This window comes from Dryobates pubescens, chromosome 7 (assembly GCF_014839835.1).
Source record: "Dryobates pubescens isolate bDryPub1 chromosome 7, bDryPub1.pri, whole genome shotgun sequence".
Taxonomy (NCBI): Eukaryota; Metazoa; Chordata; class Aves; order Piciformes; family Picidae; genus Dryobates; species Dryobates pubescens.
The window spans coordinates 44,312,856-44,330,012 of record NC_071618.1 but is presented as its reverse complement, the minus strand read 5'-3'; the positions used below and the strand labels follow the sequence as shown (position 1 = coordinate 44,330,012).

Genomic DNA, 17,157 nt, shown 5'->3' with positions numbered 1-17,157 from the left:
AAAGTCATGAAGCTGCTATTCATTTTGTCATCCACTTACAGTCTCTGTAATGGTTACCCTCTCCTCAGCCACAGCGACGCAGCAGTCAGCTGTGCTCAGCCTTCACACCTCGCGGAGGAACCTCTCTGTGTGCTGCTCCTGGGGTGCTCTAAAGCTGATAAAACTCAGCAGCTGCTATTTTCACTGGCTTGTGCAGCACACAGTGGGTGTTCTGGTCACCTTATAAATATCACCTTTACACTTCCAAAGGCTTACAAGCAGGTTTGTTTCCAGCAGAGTATCTCCACCTGGGCGCGGTGTGTCTTTAGTTGGTGTTACAGAAAAAGGTCGGCTCTGAGGGCAAGATGTCTTCCCAGAATGACATGCATGAAAGGGGGAATATTGTTGTGTTTGTATCCTAGGAACATACATCTCAGCCTGGTCAAGTTTTCACCACAGGAAGAGCCACGCTGGTGGAAGAGGCTGCAGAGTCCCAGCCTCAGGGCTGAGCCAGCAGAACCAGCCATGCTAATTCAGATGTTCATGGATTTGTAAGTGAACTGGGCTGGCTCCATGGTTTCAGGACAAGGGGCAATCCCAGGTGGACCTCCGTGGAGACATTAATGTGTGGCAGGACAATGGCACTTAATAAGTCCAAGTGCCAGGTGCTGCACTTTGGCCATAACAACCCCAGGCAGAGCTACAGGCTGGGGTCAGAGTGACTGGAGAGCAGCCAGGCAGAAAGGGACCTGGGATTGCTGGTTGAGAGTAGGCTGAACATGAGCCAGCAGTGTGCCCAGGTGGCCAAGAAGGCCAATAGCATCCTGGCCTTCATCAGGAAGAGTGTGGCCAGCAGGAGCAGGGAAGTCATTCTGCCCTGTACTCAGCACTGGTTAGGCCACACCTTGAGTCCTGTGTCCAGTTCTGGGCCAATCAGTTTGGGAAAGACGTTGAGATGCTGGAAGGTGTCCAGAGAAGGGCAACAAAGCTGGGGAGGGGTCTGGAGCACAGCCCTGGGAGGAGAGGCTGAGGGAGCTGGGGTTGTTTAGCCTGGAGAAGAGGAGGCTCAGGAGAGACCTTCTTGCTCTCTACAACTCCCTGACTCTTCCAACCTGGTCTATTCTATTCTATTCTATTCTATTCTATTCTATTCTACTCTACTCTACTCTACTCTACTCCTATTCTACCTCGAGTACTGTGTCCAGTTCTGGGCCCCTCAGTTTAGGAAGGATGTTGACTTGCTGGAACGAGTCCAGAGAAGAGCAACAAAGTTGGTGAGGGGTTTGGAACATAAGCCCTACGAGGAGAGGCTGAGGGAGCTGGGGTTGCTTAGCCTGGAGAAGAGGAGACTCAGGGGTGACCTTATTACTCTCTACAACTACCTGAAGGGAGGTTGTAGACAGACGGATGTTGGTCTCTTCTCCCAGGCAGCCAGCACCAGAACAAGAGGACACAGTCTCAGGCTGCGCCAGGGGAGATTCAGGCTGGATGTTAGAAAAAAGTTCTATACAGAAAGAGTGATTGCACATTGGAATGGGCTGCCTGGGGAGGTGGTGGAGTCGCCATCACTGGAGGTTTTTAGGAGAAGACTTGACAGGGTGCTTGGTGCTGTGGGTTAGTTGCTTGGGCGGAGTTGGATTGGTTGATGGGTTGGACGTGATGATCTTGAAGGTCTCTTCCAACCTGGTTTATTCTATGTATTCTATGTATTCTATGTATTCTATTCTATTCTATTCTATTCTATTCTATTCTATTCTATTCTACTCTACTCTACTCTACTTCTATTCTATTCTATTCTATTCTATTCTATTCTATTCTATTCTATTCTATTCTATTCTATTCTATTCTATTCTATTCTATTCTATTCTATTCTAATCTGTGCCACCAGAGGCTCCAGCAGCATGCATGCAAGGCTGCCTCATCCTGACACTGTAGCTGGGTGCCAACTCAAACAAGAAGCAGTGAGCAGGGGGTGGATGGGGGAAATGGGCTTCTCCCTGCAGGCCAGTGGAGATGGAGTGGTGCATGGCAATGGCCTGACTCCCCCTCCTTCCCCACCAGGCCCTGAGCTGGGACGAGAGACTGCTGCAGGTGCAGAAAAGTTCCAGAGCTGGAGTCCCCCCTGCGGATTTCCTATGTTCCTTCCACAGTCACAATGTTTTAATTGATAGCTCTGGTGAGAATTCAGCAGGTGCAACATAAATCCCAAGGATTGTGCTGAACCCCACGAAACCTTGACTTTCACTTTGGGAGGAGGAGGTGGAGTTTTCTTGCTCTTTGGCTTTCTAGCCTTGAGCTGCATGAGACAGAAAAATGCTGTATTTGCTCAAAGTGCTGCCAGGTTAAAATAAGCAGCTATTCATCTTGGGTTTTTTTTTTCTGAAAGGATGGTTAACTCATTGAGAAAAACTCTTTGCCTGCAAAAATACATTCAGTTAGAACACGAGTGGAGTAGAAACTTGGCTTTTCCTTCTGCGTCCTGGAATGGGGGGCAAAAGCTTTTACATCCATTTCTGCCCCTTCAGACATACTCAGATGGGACAAGGGCAGGGGCAGAAGAAAACCCCTGATCTGATGGATAAACACTGGAATCCTGCTGAAAACAGTTAGTGGTTCCATTTAGCCTTGGGTTTAGTTATGAGGTGAGAGGTGCCAGGCTCTCTAGCATTAAGTCGTCATGCATCTCCTCTTGGTTCACTCTCTGTCAGGAACAGTGTGGCCAGCAGGAGCAGGGAGGTCATTCTGCCCCTGTGCTCAGCACTGGTCAGGCCACACCTGGAGTCCTGTGTCCAGTTCTGGGGGCCTCAATTTAAGAAGGACATTGAGGCTCTTGAAGGTGTCCAGAGAAGGGCAGCAAGGCTGGGGAGGGGTCTGGAGCACAGCCCTGTGAGGAGAGGCTGAGGGAGCTGGGGTTGCTTAGCCTGCAGAAGAGGAGGCTCAGGGGAGACCTTCTTGCTCTCTACAACTCCCTGAAGGGAGGTGGTAGGCAGGTGGGGGTTGGTCTCTTCCCCCAGGCAACCAGCACCAGAACAAGAGGACACAGTCTCAAGCTGTGCCAGGGGAGGTTTAGGCAGGAGGTGACGAGAAAGTTCTTCCCAGAAAGAGTAATTTACCATTGGGATGTGCTGCCCAGGGAGGTGGTGGAGTCACCATCCCTGGAGGTGTTCAAGAGGGGATTGGATGTGGCACTGGAAGCCATGGTTTAGTTAGTGCTGAGGTGTTGGGTACTAGGTTGGACTTGATGATCCCTGAGGTCTTTTCCAACTGTATTGATTCTATGATTCTATGGCACACCTGATTTTGAAGAGACAGTGACAGTGAAGCCCTGCTCTGAGAGGCAGGAGAAAGATCAGCACTTCTCCAGGGGGAATTGCTGTGAGATGTTCTGCTGGGTGACTGAGGCAGCGCAGAGGGGTCCAAAGAGAGCGGGACAAGGCACGTCCCTCATCATTTGCCTCTAACAAAGCAGGTTTATCTACAGCTATGAAGAACACAAAGCTGAGGGAATGCTGCCTAACATTTAAGTAGAGGGGAAATGGAAAGTTTAGATAGAAGTCTTTCAAGGAAAAATACTGAGCAGAATTACAGTAGAAACAGTTTCTATATGGATAAGACAAAATATCTGACAAGGCAAACATCTCTGAGAAGAAAGCACAAGGGCAGAGCTATTACAGCTTCTGAGGCCTTTTCCCTCAGACTTCTTATTTTGTAGCATATTTCTCAAGCACAGCACCCACAACTGTTTTTCTTCATCTATCAAAGCATAAAATTGCCAGTCCTTTGACCTAACTTAAATGAAGGAAGTAGCAATGTTAGGTTTAATTAAAAACAGCAAATATTTGTACAGCTGTCCCTGGTTTCACAGCACAGAAATAGGTTTAGCATCAAATCTTACAGTTTCAGATCCTCTGGGAACCATATACAAAAACATATAGGATCCTTCTGGCTGGCTTGCCAAAGCCAGAAATGCCTTTTTTGGGGAGTTATTTCAGGTGGGGCTCATTCAGCCTTCCCGTTTCCAACCCACTGTTTTCCTACTTGAGACTTTTTTTTCCCCCCTTTATTCCATGGCTGCAAATGTGGTGCTCTCAGCTTGCCTGGTTTGGATGCCTTTGATTCCTTTTGAGGTTCTGTATAATAATAATAACAACAACAACAATAATAGTAATGTTAGGGATAATAATAAAACCCCCAGTGAGGGTAGGCTGAGGAGTTTTTACCTGTCTGTATCCATAGGGTTTTGGTGAAAACCTTGGCAGTCTGACCCAACTGAGCATTTCCAGGGGGTTTCTGGCTCCTGATGTGGGTGTCACTGGGAGGCACCTGGCATGGGATACACAAGCACCAACCAGATCCATGCTAAACATCCCTGAAACCAGAAGGGGTTTGGAATGAAAACTTTCACTGCTGACCCTTGCTCTCCTTTTAAATTACACATTGAAAGACCTAAAATCCTTCATCATGGAGCTTCATAATGAAGCCTCTGGATGGCTGACTCTGTGCACACCCCAGCCCCTCAAAAGGGCCAGTCTTGGCCAGCCCACTCCCAGCAGGGACCATGGAAGGATTTACCCCCTCTGGTGCAAAAGGCTCTGCAGCCCCAAGCTCTGCACCCACCCGCTCATCCCTCCCAGTGACGCTCAAGTTTCAACCTGGTCAAGCCAACCAATGGGCAGAACAGTGGGTGGGGCAGATGGCCACCCCCCATGGAGCCAGAGACAAGAGGGAAGAGGGAGGGAAGGGGCCAGACTGAGTTTAAAAAGCATCACCTAGGTCTGTAGCAGGAAAGGAGTTGGAGAAGCTGATGATGGCTCATCCAGCTGCTCTGCTTGTGTCCATCAGGCACCGGGCAGGGGCTCTCCACACCCTCAAGGCTGCCACAGTCCCCCCTCTTCCCTCCAGTCCCCCACAAATTTCCCACACCCAAGCCTTCAGCACGAGCAGGTATGGCCCAACTTGGCAGAGCCCAGGAGAGGAGATGGAGTTGCCCAAGCCTGATGGTGCTCAGGGCCTGCAGGGAGAGAGAAATGCACAAGGGAAAAGCCCTAAGGAAGAAGAGAGGGGAGATCTACATCCTCTCAGTCCAAGTGAGCCCGGGACAGGGAAGCTGACCCAGCCAGGGCTGGCAAGGCTTGAGCCACTTAGAGAGACAGGTCTGGGCAGCAAAATGTCCCCACTAGCAGAAGCAACTTCCCTGCTTGTACAAGTAGAACAAACTCTCCTGCTCCCTCTTCTACAGCAGCATTCTCTTCCTATCCACCCAAAAACAAGTAACAGAGAGTGAGCAGTACACTTAGCTCAGGCTTTTGGCACAAGGGCAGTAGACTGCACCCAGAATTGCATGTGCTGGGTCTTGCCATGGAGACTGGAAGAGTTTCATTCACATTAATTTTCAGCTGAGTAACTGAAGCCTAGAGCCTGCAAAACAGAAAGCTACTGACAGTTAAGAGTAGTTGCATCACAGGGGTTCAGGGGATAAAACCCCTTTTTGGCAGAATGAAGGCTTACTGACATGTTGAGCAGCCTGGGAAGCTTGCAAAGGTTTTTCAGAAGCCAGCTTTATGTGCCTGAATGTCTATAAATGCACATAGAGTCTTGAGCTACAAAACTATCCTCAAGTTCTAAAGAGCAGCACAAGATGCAGAGGTGTCTGCTAAGCTGCATGGGAGACATGACTGACCTGCAGAGCCCACAGCTGCTGCAGGCTGACACACAGCACATCCAGCACCAGAACAAGAGGGCACAGTCTCAAGCTGTGCCAGGGGAAGTTTAGGCTGGAGGTGAGGAGAAAGTTCTTTACAGAGAGAGTTGTTGGCCATTGGTTGGAAAAGACCTCAGAGATCATCAAGTCCAACCTGTCACCCAACACCTCATGGCTAACTAAACCATGGCACCAAGTGCCACATCCAATCCCTTTTTGAACACCTCCAGTGATGGTGACTCCACCACCTCCCTGGGCAGCACATCCCAATGGCCAATCTCTCTTGCTGGGAAGAACGTTCTCCTCACCTTGAGCCTGAACTTCCCTTGGCACAGCTTGAGACTGTGTCCTCTTGTTCTGATGCTGGTTGCCTGGGAGAAGAGACCAACCCCCACCTGGCTACCACCTCCCTTCAGGGAGTTGGAGAGAGCAAGAAGGTCTCCCCTGAGCCTCCTCTTCTCCAGGCTAAGCCATTGCAAGTCAGTGTACAGCTCATTCATAAACTCAACTCACCAGGAATTAGAAGCAACCTTTGAACACTTGAGTCCAAATATTTTCAGTCTCCAGGGATCTAAGAGTCCACTAGGACTAGACTGGATGTTAGGAAGAAATTCTTCATAGAGAGAGTGATTGGCCATTGGAATGTGCTGCCTGGGGGGGTGGTGGAGTCACCATCACTGCAGGTGTTTAGGAAGAGCCTGGATGAGGCACTTGGTGCCATGGTTGAGTTGATTAGATGGTGCTGGGTGATAGGTTGGACTCCATGATCTCAAAGGTCTTTTCCAACCTGGTTAATTCTATTCTATTCTAAATACATCTGGAGGTGGAAGGGGCAATGGTGGGGGCTATGTGTGATATTAAAAGGGTGTGTTAAGAATCAGATGCCATTGTTAGACCCTGTGAGAGCACAGGGCCAGCTTGAACTTCTGCAATAGCAGTTTTCCAGTAAGTCTTCTTCATTGCTCATAACTTGGAATAAAGAAGGCTGATGGCATTTGGAGTTTTGCTCAGATAATGTTAGCTTGAGGAAATGCAGCCACCTGAACAGACCAAGGTTTTATTTTCTCCCTGCTCATTCCCAGAACTGCTTTAGTGTCTAGTTGTGTGAAAGCATCTGTTTACTTTGGATTCTGATTTTCCTGTTCTACTTGAAGCTAAGTTAGGTCCTTACTTTTTTCCCACTGAATACTCATTATCATGATCCATTGAGCTCTGTGCTCTTGGAGTTTGGTCCAGAGAAGGGCAACAAAGCCGATGAAGGGTTTGGAGAACAGGGCTGGTGGGGAGCAGCTGAGGGGACTGGGGTGGTTTAGTCTGGAGAAGAGGAGACTGAGGGGAGACCTCCTGGCTCTCTATAACTCCATGAGAGTTGGAGTGGGGTGAGTGTTGCTCTGTTTTCCATAGTGAAAAGTGACAGGAGAAGAGGAAATGGCCTCAGGTTGGACCAGGGGAGGTTTAGGTTGGACATTAGAAGCAACTTCTTCCCTGAAAGGGTACTCAAGCACTGGAACAGGCTGCCAGGGGGAGAGGGTTGAATCCCCATCCCTGGAGGTGTTTCAGAGGGGCAGAGATGTGGTGCTGAGGGCCATGGTTTAGCACCAGCCTTGGCAGAGTTAGAGAATGGTTAGACTGGATGATCTCTGAGGTCTTTTCCAACCACATCAGTTCTGTGATTCTGTCCTGTGATTCCTTCCCCCCTTTCCTTCTACAGTGAGGTTACATAAATTCTGCACTAGGTTTCCTCAGATCCTGCATCACAAGCAACCAACCCTTTTAGCTGCAAGCAGTTTCACTGCTGCAGATATGCTTTGGAAAGAAATTGGATTCAAAGGGAACAATTTATATTGTAGCCTTCCCATCAAGTCAGATTAACTCTTAAAAATAAGTTCTAAGCCAGTGAGTTAGCCACAGTCCTTTCAGAATAGACTAGACTAGACTAGACTAGACTAGACTGGAATTAACTAGGTTGGAAAAGACCTTTGAGATCATGGAGTCCAACCAGTCACCCAACACCATCTAATCAACTAAACCATGGCACCAAGTGCTTCATCCAGTCTCTCCTAAACACCTCCAGTGATGGTGACTCCACCACCTCCCTGGGCAGCACATCCCAACGGCCAATCTCTCTTTCTCTTATTATCTTTCTCTGATATATTACTTTTCTCTGATATAAATATATTATACTATAATATCTTATCTTTCTCTGATATAAATCAGTCTAGGAAGTTAAAATAGCCATCTCATTTGCAAAGCAGTCATGGTATTTTCTTTAAGGGGCTGGGTGGGTGGGGGAAGAAAATAGCATCCTTAAGTTGGTGCCAGATTGTCAGGGCAGGATAGTAAGAAAAAAATCTGACTGTGCAAGTTCCTCCTGCCTCTGTGCTACAATGCCCCTGGCTCTGCCTGGTGTGGAGGAAGAAGTTTGGAGCAGCAAGCTTGGTGCTCCTAGCCAAAAGAAGCAGCACCAACAGACCTGCATGTCCATGTAGAGTGCCCTTGCCCAGGATCTCCTGTCAGAGTGAAACCCTCCAATTGTTGTGAAATCATCTCAGTGGCACTTAAGCTCTTCCAAGAGGAAGTCATACCACCAGGACCCAAGTGATGGCATGAAGGCAGCCCTGCCAAGCTTCCCACAGGCAGGTAGTGGGACAGTGCCTTGCCTCTGCTAAGCCTGCCTGCAGCAGTGCCAACACAGGCTTCGTTTTCCTGCTGTATTGAGACCTGTCCCTGGGGAACAAAACAGAAACCTCAAGCTCCTTGCAGGGCAAACAACACCACAGCATCCAAGCACCACTGGCATCGGCCACAGGTGAGAGAAAGACGTGGAGATGCCCTGCTCCTCAGGAGAGGAGCAGTGGGGGCTGGTGCAGACAGGGGGCTCTGCCAGCCGCTCAGCACAGCATGAGCCCAGGACTCTTCACTCAAGGAATCTGCACATTTGGGGGGGCAGGGAGGGGATATGGAATGGCTGGCTGTTGCTAGATGACATTTATACTGGTAGTTAATAAGCTTGTTTTCTAGTTGTTGGTTTCCTGGCACAAATCAGAGATGCAGTTGTCAGTACCAAAGTGACTTGTTCCCCTTATGAGGGAGACATGAGCACTGCTTCATGAATAATGGCTCAGGGGTGAGGGCAACAAGATAAATTGCTTTCATCAGAACTCACAGAAACCAGCAGCAGAGGCTCAGTTTGCCACCACAGGCTGAAGAACTGTACCAGTCTGCACGTTTTTCAGTTTGCAGCCAAGGATATTATGAGGTTGTTCCTGGACCTAATCACTTTGAGTGTTCATTTTTAAAAGGAATTAGCATGAAGAGTGATCCTGGAAAAAATTGCTTCATGCTCCACAAAGTCATTTGTGAGCTATAGGCATCAATACTCATTCTTAAATACTGACAAATGGGCAATTTGGAGTCCTTCAAGTGAGATCCTTCTGGAAGCTCAGAGGATATATGCTTAGGCAGTTCTGTGCACTCCACGTGCATCTGCACCTGCTGTGGGGTTTTGCAGCAGCAGACCACAAAACAAACTACACCAGGGCCTTGGGGGATTTTACTTTTCCCCAGGAAGGGTAACTTTACAAGCACTTGTCAACAGCTCCAGTATTCTCAGCAGTGTGTGTCTTAGGAGGCATCTTCTGCATGCAACTGCTTTAGAAAACAGCAGGTGAGAGATGGATGCAAGCTCGAGGTGGAGCTGTCTGCCCCACAGAGGTTTCACTGATGTGGACGTGGCCCTTGAAGCCATGGTTTAGTTAGTCAGGAGGTGCTGGGTGATAGGTTGGACTTGATGATCTCTGAGGTCTTTTCCAACCTTGTTGATTCTATGATTCTACAGAGACTGAGCTGCTCAAGCCATGTTTCCTCTGGGGTCATCAGAGAGAAAGAGAGACTCCAGATTCAGTTCATGCTACAAATCCGTCTAAGATGGGTCAGGCACACCATTGCCGTTGCTCCCCACTGCCCACATGCAGAGCCTCTGGGGAAAAGCTCCAGCTTAGACCTTCATGCACCCAAGCAATGCCACAGGAATCGTTTTCTCAAGTGGCCATTTATTCCTCCTGAACTTGAGCTATCCTGAGAAGTTATACTGGAAAAGTGTAAAGTAGGTCAGTGAGACTGGAGGCACTGAGTTACCAGAAATGGACATTAGGAGCTTGGCCCACTGATCGTGGAGAACATCCAGCACCTGGACTGGGACACCACCATCACCACACTGCTTTCAGTGGAAATTTTGTCTACCAGGGAGCATGGAGATTAAGAAAAAATGTTGAGGGCTGGCAGCAGGCCAGGGTCTAAAATTTGAGCACACTGAAGAAAAAGGCAGCTGTCTGCAAAAGGCAGCTGTAGGAATCCGTTTGGTGGCTCAGGTTGGCATCTCTGAGTGAAATAAAAGAGGGAATAAAGCAGTTTGTATCTTCTGTGAGGAAGCCTTTCTAAAACTGGCCTCTTTATAAAATGCAAAGCAGCTAGGTGCACAGAATCAATTTAATGTTGAGGTTCAAAAATAAAAGCTGGGCCATCAGAAACATCCTGAAACTTCAGCCTGCCACTGAGTGACAACTGCATGAAACAGACCCAGCGCAGTGGAAAATTTTAAGCCATAAATTACCCAGCCTTGAAACTAGTAGGCAACGCTGTTTCTATTCTGAGGGAGGTTCTTTATGCACTCATCTGTCTAAACATATGGATCTTGAGAAATGAAATCTGCAGGAAGGATCTGCTCCTGTTCTGCAGTTGAAAACACTTAAAACCAAATCACAGCAAATATTCCTCTTACCTGCTCTCCGACGGCAGAGCGCCGCAGGAGCGGGTGCTCTCCATCAGCTCAGCTCACCAGGGCCCTATTTCCTGGAGTTAGAACAGAAATCGTTTTGAGTCTGAGCCCTTTTCTTCCCCTGCAGTGAGTTACTGCACACTTGGATGGAAAGGAGAGAGATAAGTCAAGCTTTCACTCTCTGTCATGTCTCCCTAATCCCCCATGTGCTGGACACCTGCACAAGCTAGCAAAGCCGGCTTGTTTACCTAGCGCAATTTATTTGACCTTTAATATATTTGAGCAAGGATTTTATACCTAAGGCAACTTCACAGAGCAGGTTTGAAAGGTGACCTTCAAAGGAACCATCAGAATCTTTCTGAAAAAGGAAACTTTGGAAAGAGATGTGAGGGAGGCTGCTTTTCAGCTGACCTCCTGACTCCGGGCTCCCTGGCTTCTTGGCACACGGGCATACCAGAGCAATGAGTTCACCTTGCCCACAGCACAGCCACAGCCACTATCACACAACACCTAAGGGCCCAAGAATGATGTGGAGTGGCTGGTTTTGGTATGTCCACAATGATGGAGGAGGAAGACTGAGAGACACAAAAATACCAGAGAATGAGAGAAGTCTGCAGTTCTGTTTTGTACTCCAGGCAAACCTTCCAAATAAAGAACAGTGCAAAGGGACAAAAGTAATGGCACAGCGTTTCCCTCTGGGTATAAAGGAGGGGAATGGAATGAAGCTGGAGGTGGGGAGATTGAGGCTGGAGGTGAGGAGGAAGTTCTTCCCCAGGAGAGTGGTGAAGCCCTGGAATGGGTTGTCCAGGGAGGTGGTTGGGGCCCTGTCCCTGGAGGTGTTTAAGCCCAGGCTGGATGAGGCTCTGGGCAGCCTGCTCTAGTGTGGGGTGTCCCTGGCCATGGCAGGGGGGCTGAACTGGATGATCCTTGTGGTGCCTTCCAAGCCTGACTGATGCTATGATACTATGATTGCCTCCTGTTTGTTGGCTGGAGCACTCATTCACCACTGGTTTGGGGTTTGTTTTTTGATGTTAACTCACATTTTAATCTTTCACCTGCAAATCCTTTCTGCTATCACCATTGGGAAGCTGTGGCTGAAGTTGGGGTTTTGAAACTGCTTGCTTTGCTGTCTTTAACAGCAAATGTGAACCCCACAATCAGCCTGAAACTGCATGCTTTCAAGAACAACATTAAAACTCAATTTCCTCTCAGCTAGAAGCACAGGCTGGTACTAGCTAAAAGAGTAAATACATCAAGTGAAGGAGGGAAGAGGTGCCAAAATCTTGTGTGTACAGCATGTTACAGGAGAAAGTTCCCCCGTTCATCCAGGACAGCTTGTCCTGGAGCGTTCATTGCACGTGAGACCTCAGGAAGGCTGTGACTGAGAGCAGACTTGCACATAAATTTTGGGATTACAGAGGTTGAACCTGATTCCAGAAGAAAATGTCTTGTCCTCTTCATCTCCACTGGCTCATTCCCAGTACTGAGATCTTCCTTCCTCTGTGTTGACGCAGCCCTTTGCTAGAGCAAACCAGGCTGGGGACCCATTGCAAGCCTGGAGAAGAAGAGGCTCAGGGCAGACCTCCTTGCTCTCTACAACTCCCTGAAGGGAGGTTGTAGCCAGGTGGGGGTTGGTCTCTTCTCCCACGTAACCAGCACCAGAACAAGAGGACACAGTCTTAAGCTGTGCCAGAGGGGGTTTAGGCTGGACGTTAGGAAGAAGTTCTTCCCAGCAAGAGAGATTGGCCATTGGGATGTGCTGCCCAGGGAGGTGGTGGAGTCACCATCACTGGAGGTGTTTAGGAGGAGACTGGATGAGGCACTTGGTGCCATGGTTGAGTTGATCAGATGGTGTTGGGTGATAGGTTGGACTCGATGATCTTGAAGGTCTCTTCCAACCTGGTTAATTCTGTTCTTTTGCTTTCAGGACAGCATTGAATTTAGAAACATTTGCAGCCGTATGGCCTTACAAAGAGAGGAACCACAATTTGAGAGGGACTTACATGAAGCCCAGCAGCATCTGAAGACCATCACTGTGAAGCTCGGTTTTTTTTAGTTGCAATTTCCCCCTCAGATTCTTATATCCTGCTCCAATCTGCTCTGACAAAAGTCCTGCAAAATCTCTTGGCAACATGAAACAGCAGGTTGCTTGGCCAAGGAAGGAGCAAGGCCTGTGAGCTCTGATAGTCCTTTTATAGGACAAAGGCATTGAAAGGTGAATCCTGGAGATTTTACTGTAGAAAGAGTTCCTGCAGACTTTGCATCAGTGAAGGCTTCCCAGTGGAGATGGTGTCCCTGCAAAGTCCTGACTAGCCTTCTCCTATCAAACTCACACTGAAGTCATGCTAATGGGAGCTAGAAACATCTCCTGAAGGAGATCTCTGGAGGAACAGGAATTCATTCTTAAATAATAAGGTCTCAAAATTAATTATAGAACCAATAAGGTTGGAAAAGATCTCAGAGATCATCAAGACCACCCTAGCACCCAACACCTCATGAGACTAACTAAACCATGGCTCCAAGTGGCACATCCAATCCCCTCTTGAACACCTCCAGGGATGGTGACTCCACCACCTCCCTGGGCAGCACATTCCAATGGCCAATCTCTCTGGGAAGAACTTTCTCCCCACCTTGAGCCGACACAAAGATGCAGGCTGGGAAGACAGCCATCAAAAATCCCTCTATTTTCATCACAGCTCAGGAAAAATGTGTTTTCAAGTGATCCTTTATGGAGTGGACACTTGAGAAAGACAGAGAATATATAATGCTTCAATACAGACTCTTCCATGAGGAGGTATACAGCCTGATTACACTGCAAATAAAGACAGTCTGTGAAATCCTTACTGCATTTTACCCTAAGAAGCCAAGAAACACAAGCCCTATGAGGAGGGGCTGAGGGAGCTGGGGTTGCTTAGCCTGGAGAAGAGGAGGCTCAGGGGTGACCTTATTGCTCTCTACAACTACTTCAAGGGAGGTTGTAGCCATCTGGGGATTGGTCTCTTCTCCCAGGCAACCAGCAGCAGAACAAGAGGACACAGTCTCAAGCTGCACCAGGGGAGGTTAGGGGAAAGTTCTACACAGAGAGAGTGATTGCCCATTGGAATGTGCTGCCTGAGGACGTGGTGGAGTCACCATCACTGGAGGTGTTTGGGAGGAGACTTGATAGGGTGCTTGGTGCCATGGGTTAGTTGATTAGGTGGTGTTGGATGATAGGTTGGACTTGATGATCTTGAAGGTCTCTTCCAACCTGGTCTTTTCTTTTCTTTTCTTTTCTTTTCTATTCTATTCTATTCTATTCTATTCTATTCTATTCTATTCTATTCTATTCCATTCCATTCCATTCCATTCCATTCCATTCCATTCTATTCTATTCTATTCCACTCTATTCTATTCTATTCAGTGGAAAGGTGAAGGTGCAGTATCTTCCATTAAGAAAAGAGAAGGAAAAAGAGCAGTATGTGGGACCAGCGGGATCAATCTCTTTACAGCACCAAAAGGTCTTGGTAGATGACCCAGTGGAGGTGCATGGCAAGCAAAGCAGAGGAGGCCTTAACGCAGCAAAGCGAAGGCATTTGTACACCGAGGTGAAGTATTGGTGAGCACTGCTGTGCAGAGCTCTTCCCTCCTGCTGCCAGACCGGGAAGGTTTATGAAGTCACTTCGTTCTGTCAAACAGCTGCAGCTGTAATGCTGGGAGGAGGCATTCCCTCCCCCCCCCTTTTCAATAAGATTTAATGTCTGTGTGATTGCTGAGCAGGAATAAGGCCTTGTAAAACCTTTTTTTTCCCTCCCTCCCTCTTTTCTTTTTTTTTTTCCAAAGGGATACATTAACTCCTTTTAACTGGGACTGGGGCAGTAGGTGAGGGACTTTTGTGGGCTATGTGATAGGAAAGTATCTCTTTCCATGGGCTGGAGGAGTGAATTTCCATATGTGAGTTCTATAATATTTTTCTTTCTTTTTTCTTTCTTTTTTTTAATTTCTTTTTTCTTTCTTTTTTTTTTCCTTTATTTTTCCCTTTTCTTTTTCCTTTCTTTTTTCCTTTCTTTTTTCCTTTCTTTTTTCTTTTTTCTTTCTTTTTCCTTTCTTTTTTCCTTTCTTTTTTCCTTTCATTTTTTTCTTTTTCTTTTCTTTTTTTCCTTCCTTTTTTCTTTCTTTTTTCTTTCTTTTTGCTCTTTTTTACTTTCATTTTTTCTTTCTTTTTTTCTTTCTTTTTTCCTTTCTTTTTCCTTTCTTTTTTATTTCTTTTTTCTTTTTTTTTCTTTTTTCCTTTTTTCTTTCTTTTTTCTTTCTTTTTTCTTTCTTTTTTCTTCCTTTCTTTTTTCTTTTTTCTTTCTTTTTTTTTCTCCTTTTTTCCCTTCCTTTTTTCTTTATCTTTTCTTTCTTTTTTTTCTTTCTTTTTTCTTCCTTTCTTTTTTTTCTTTTTTCTTTCTTTTTTCTTTCTTTTTTCCTTTCTTTTTTTTCTTTCCTTTTTTTCCTTCCTTTTTTCTTTATTTTTTCTTTATTTTTTTCCTTTCTTTTTTCCTTTCTTTTTACTTTCTTTTTTTTTCTTTCTTTTTTTTTTTCTTTCTCTTTTTTTTTTTGGAGTGGTGGTACTGTGTGATGGGTGAACATCATCAGCTGCATATTTTCCAGGTGTGGCTCCATGCTTTGATTGATTTGCCATATTTCATGTTAATGCTTCGAATGTTAACACTGCTGCCATTCTCACAGCTAGAATTAGGGCTACCTCAGAAGACTCACTCTAGCAAGAAGGCAGGGATGTGCCACAGGCTGAAATGTTGCATGGGATGTCTCAGCTTAGATTTCATTTAGAAATGGGGAGAGAAGACAAAAAGGTTAGGCCAGCACCAGAGGTCTCTTTGTTTCCTTCTTTTTCTTCAAAATGTGGCTCCATCCTTCAGGGGAAGAGGGCTCTGTTGGGAGCACAACACAGTGGTGTTTGCCAAAATGTTGTGATCTTCAGGGCAATGCTGCACATGATGGCTGGCAGCAAACAGAAGGGTTACATGCAGAATACAGAATTAACCAGGTTGGAAAAGACCTTTGAGACCATCGAGTCCAAGGACATTGAGACACTTGAGCGTGTCCAGGGAAGGGCAACGAGGCTGGGGAGAGGCCTCAACACAAGCCCTGTGGGAGAGGCTGAGGGAGCTGGGGTTGTTTATCCTGGAGAAGAGGAGGCTCAGGGGAGACCTTCTTGCTCTCTCCAACTCCCTGAAGGGAGGTGGTAGCCAGGAGGGGGTTGGTCTCTTCTCCTAGCCAACCAGCAGCAGAACAAGAGGACAGAGTCTCAAGCTGTGCCAGGGGAGGTTTAGGCTGGATGTTAGGAAGAAGTTCTTCCCAGCAAGAGAGATTGGCCCTTGGGATGTGCTGCCCAGGGAGGTGGTAGAGTCACCATCCCTGGAGGTGTTCAAAAAAGGATTGCACGTGGCACTTGAAGCCATGGTTTAGTTAGTCCTGAGGAGTTGGGTGATAGGTTGGACTGGATGATCTCTGAGGTCTTTTCCAACCTTATTGATTCTATGATTCTAAGTGCTGCAGATTCAAAGTACATCACATCTAGAAAAATACTCTGGCAACAGTTCCACCAAATTGGACACATTCCCTTCTGAATGGCACTAGGCCTGCAGAGATCCCTAGCAGTTAAGAGACACAAGACTCTGAGTCCTAGGGTAAATTGAGGTCTTCTGGATATGACTCTTCATGGGTTTTTGAAGAAGAATTAATGTTTATGACAAAAATTTCCAGGGCTTGCTCTTTCCACTTAAAATGACTGTTTTGATTTGTGGTCACTTAAAAAGAAAACCTTGTTAAATTCTTCGACATTCTGGCTAGAACTTTTAAAATCCCATGGGACACTTCCTCTTGCATCAGAATATACAGCACAGGTTTCCAACTCATCTCCTTGGCCTTGAGCTAATGGTGAGACGAAATGGGAGGTCAATGGATTCTCAGACCCTGAGTCTGTAAACACTTCAGGTCTGGTTTCATGATTCAAAGTGCTCACATTACTGTGGTTTAATAAGTTAACCACCCATCAGCTGGGCTGTGGCAACTACCTGTGGACATACAATTAGCTCACCCTAAATTGCTAAATGTGCAACTCAGCCCCTTTCAGGGGATCAGTGCAGCTGCACATTTGTATCAAGTTACTTCTTGGCATGCTTGAGACTCAAGGCCCCATTCATTCGTCAAGATGAAGCGTGGTGGAAGATATGGATGCCTGGTGTGCCCCTGAGATGGAGACCCACAGCTCCCCCAGATTCTTAAGCTTGGTAGGCTGGTGGACCCCTGCCGTGGCAAGCAGCCCTCAAGCCAGGGTGTGAGCCACTCTCTGCACTGTGTCATGCTTTCTACGCAGCAGATGAAAACCAGAGCATCCAAGAGAACAGCCTGGCATGTGCCTGCCTTCCTCAGATGCAGGAAGCAAGTTTGCTGCAAGGGAAGCTGCTGCCCTAGCTCAATGGTGACCACGTCACCAGCTCTGCATCACAGACACTGCTGCCACCCCTGGAAAAGCTCTCAGTTTTATGCTTTGAGTTCAGAAGAAGAACACTGTTTGCCCCTCTGTGCTTTCATATACCTACCCTGACATCCTGTTCCAGAGCACCTGTGCTTCAGAGCTCTCCAAATGCATCTTGTCTTCTCAGTTGTGTTTCCCAAACACCACCCCCCAGTTCAGCACAACTGCTGTGCACAC

At 47.1% G+C, this 17,157-nt stretch overlaps 1 protein-coding gene across 1 annotated transcript; it reads left to right on the top strand.

The window, feature by feature from the left end:
• Positions 1 to 4,786: 4,786 nt before the first annotated feature.
• Positions 4,787 to 16,916, top strand: DLEU7 (deleted in lymphocytic leukemia 7). The gene is made up of 3 exons (XM_009907148.2): positions 4,787 to 5,240; positions 12,380 to 12,502; positions 16,819 to 16,916. The coding sequence occupies exons 1-3, from the start codon at positions 4,787 to 4,789 to the stop codon at positions 16,914 to 16,916; spliced, it is 675 nt and encodes a 224-aa protein (XP_009905450.2).
• Positions 16,917 to 17,157: the final 241 nt, after the last annotated feature.

Bases quoted from the DNA above. Each gene is read 5' to 3' on its own strand.
- DLEU7 (XM_009907148.2), top strand. From the start codon at position 4,787: ATGGCTCATCCAGCTGCTCTGCTTGTGTCCATCAGGCACCGGGCAGGG. The intron at 5,241-12,379 runs CAAAAACAAGTA...TGTTCTTTTGCT, and splicing joins GCATTCTCTTCCTATCCACC to TTCAGGACAGCATTGAATTT. The intron at 12,503-16,818 runs GTTTTTTTTAGT...CTTTCTACGCAG, and splicing joins GACCATCACTGTGAAGCTCG to CAGATGAAAACCAGAGCATC.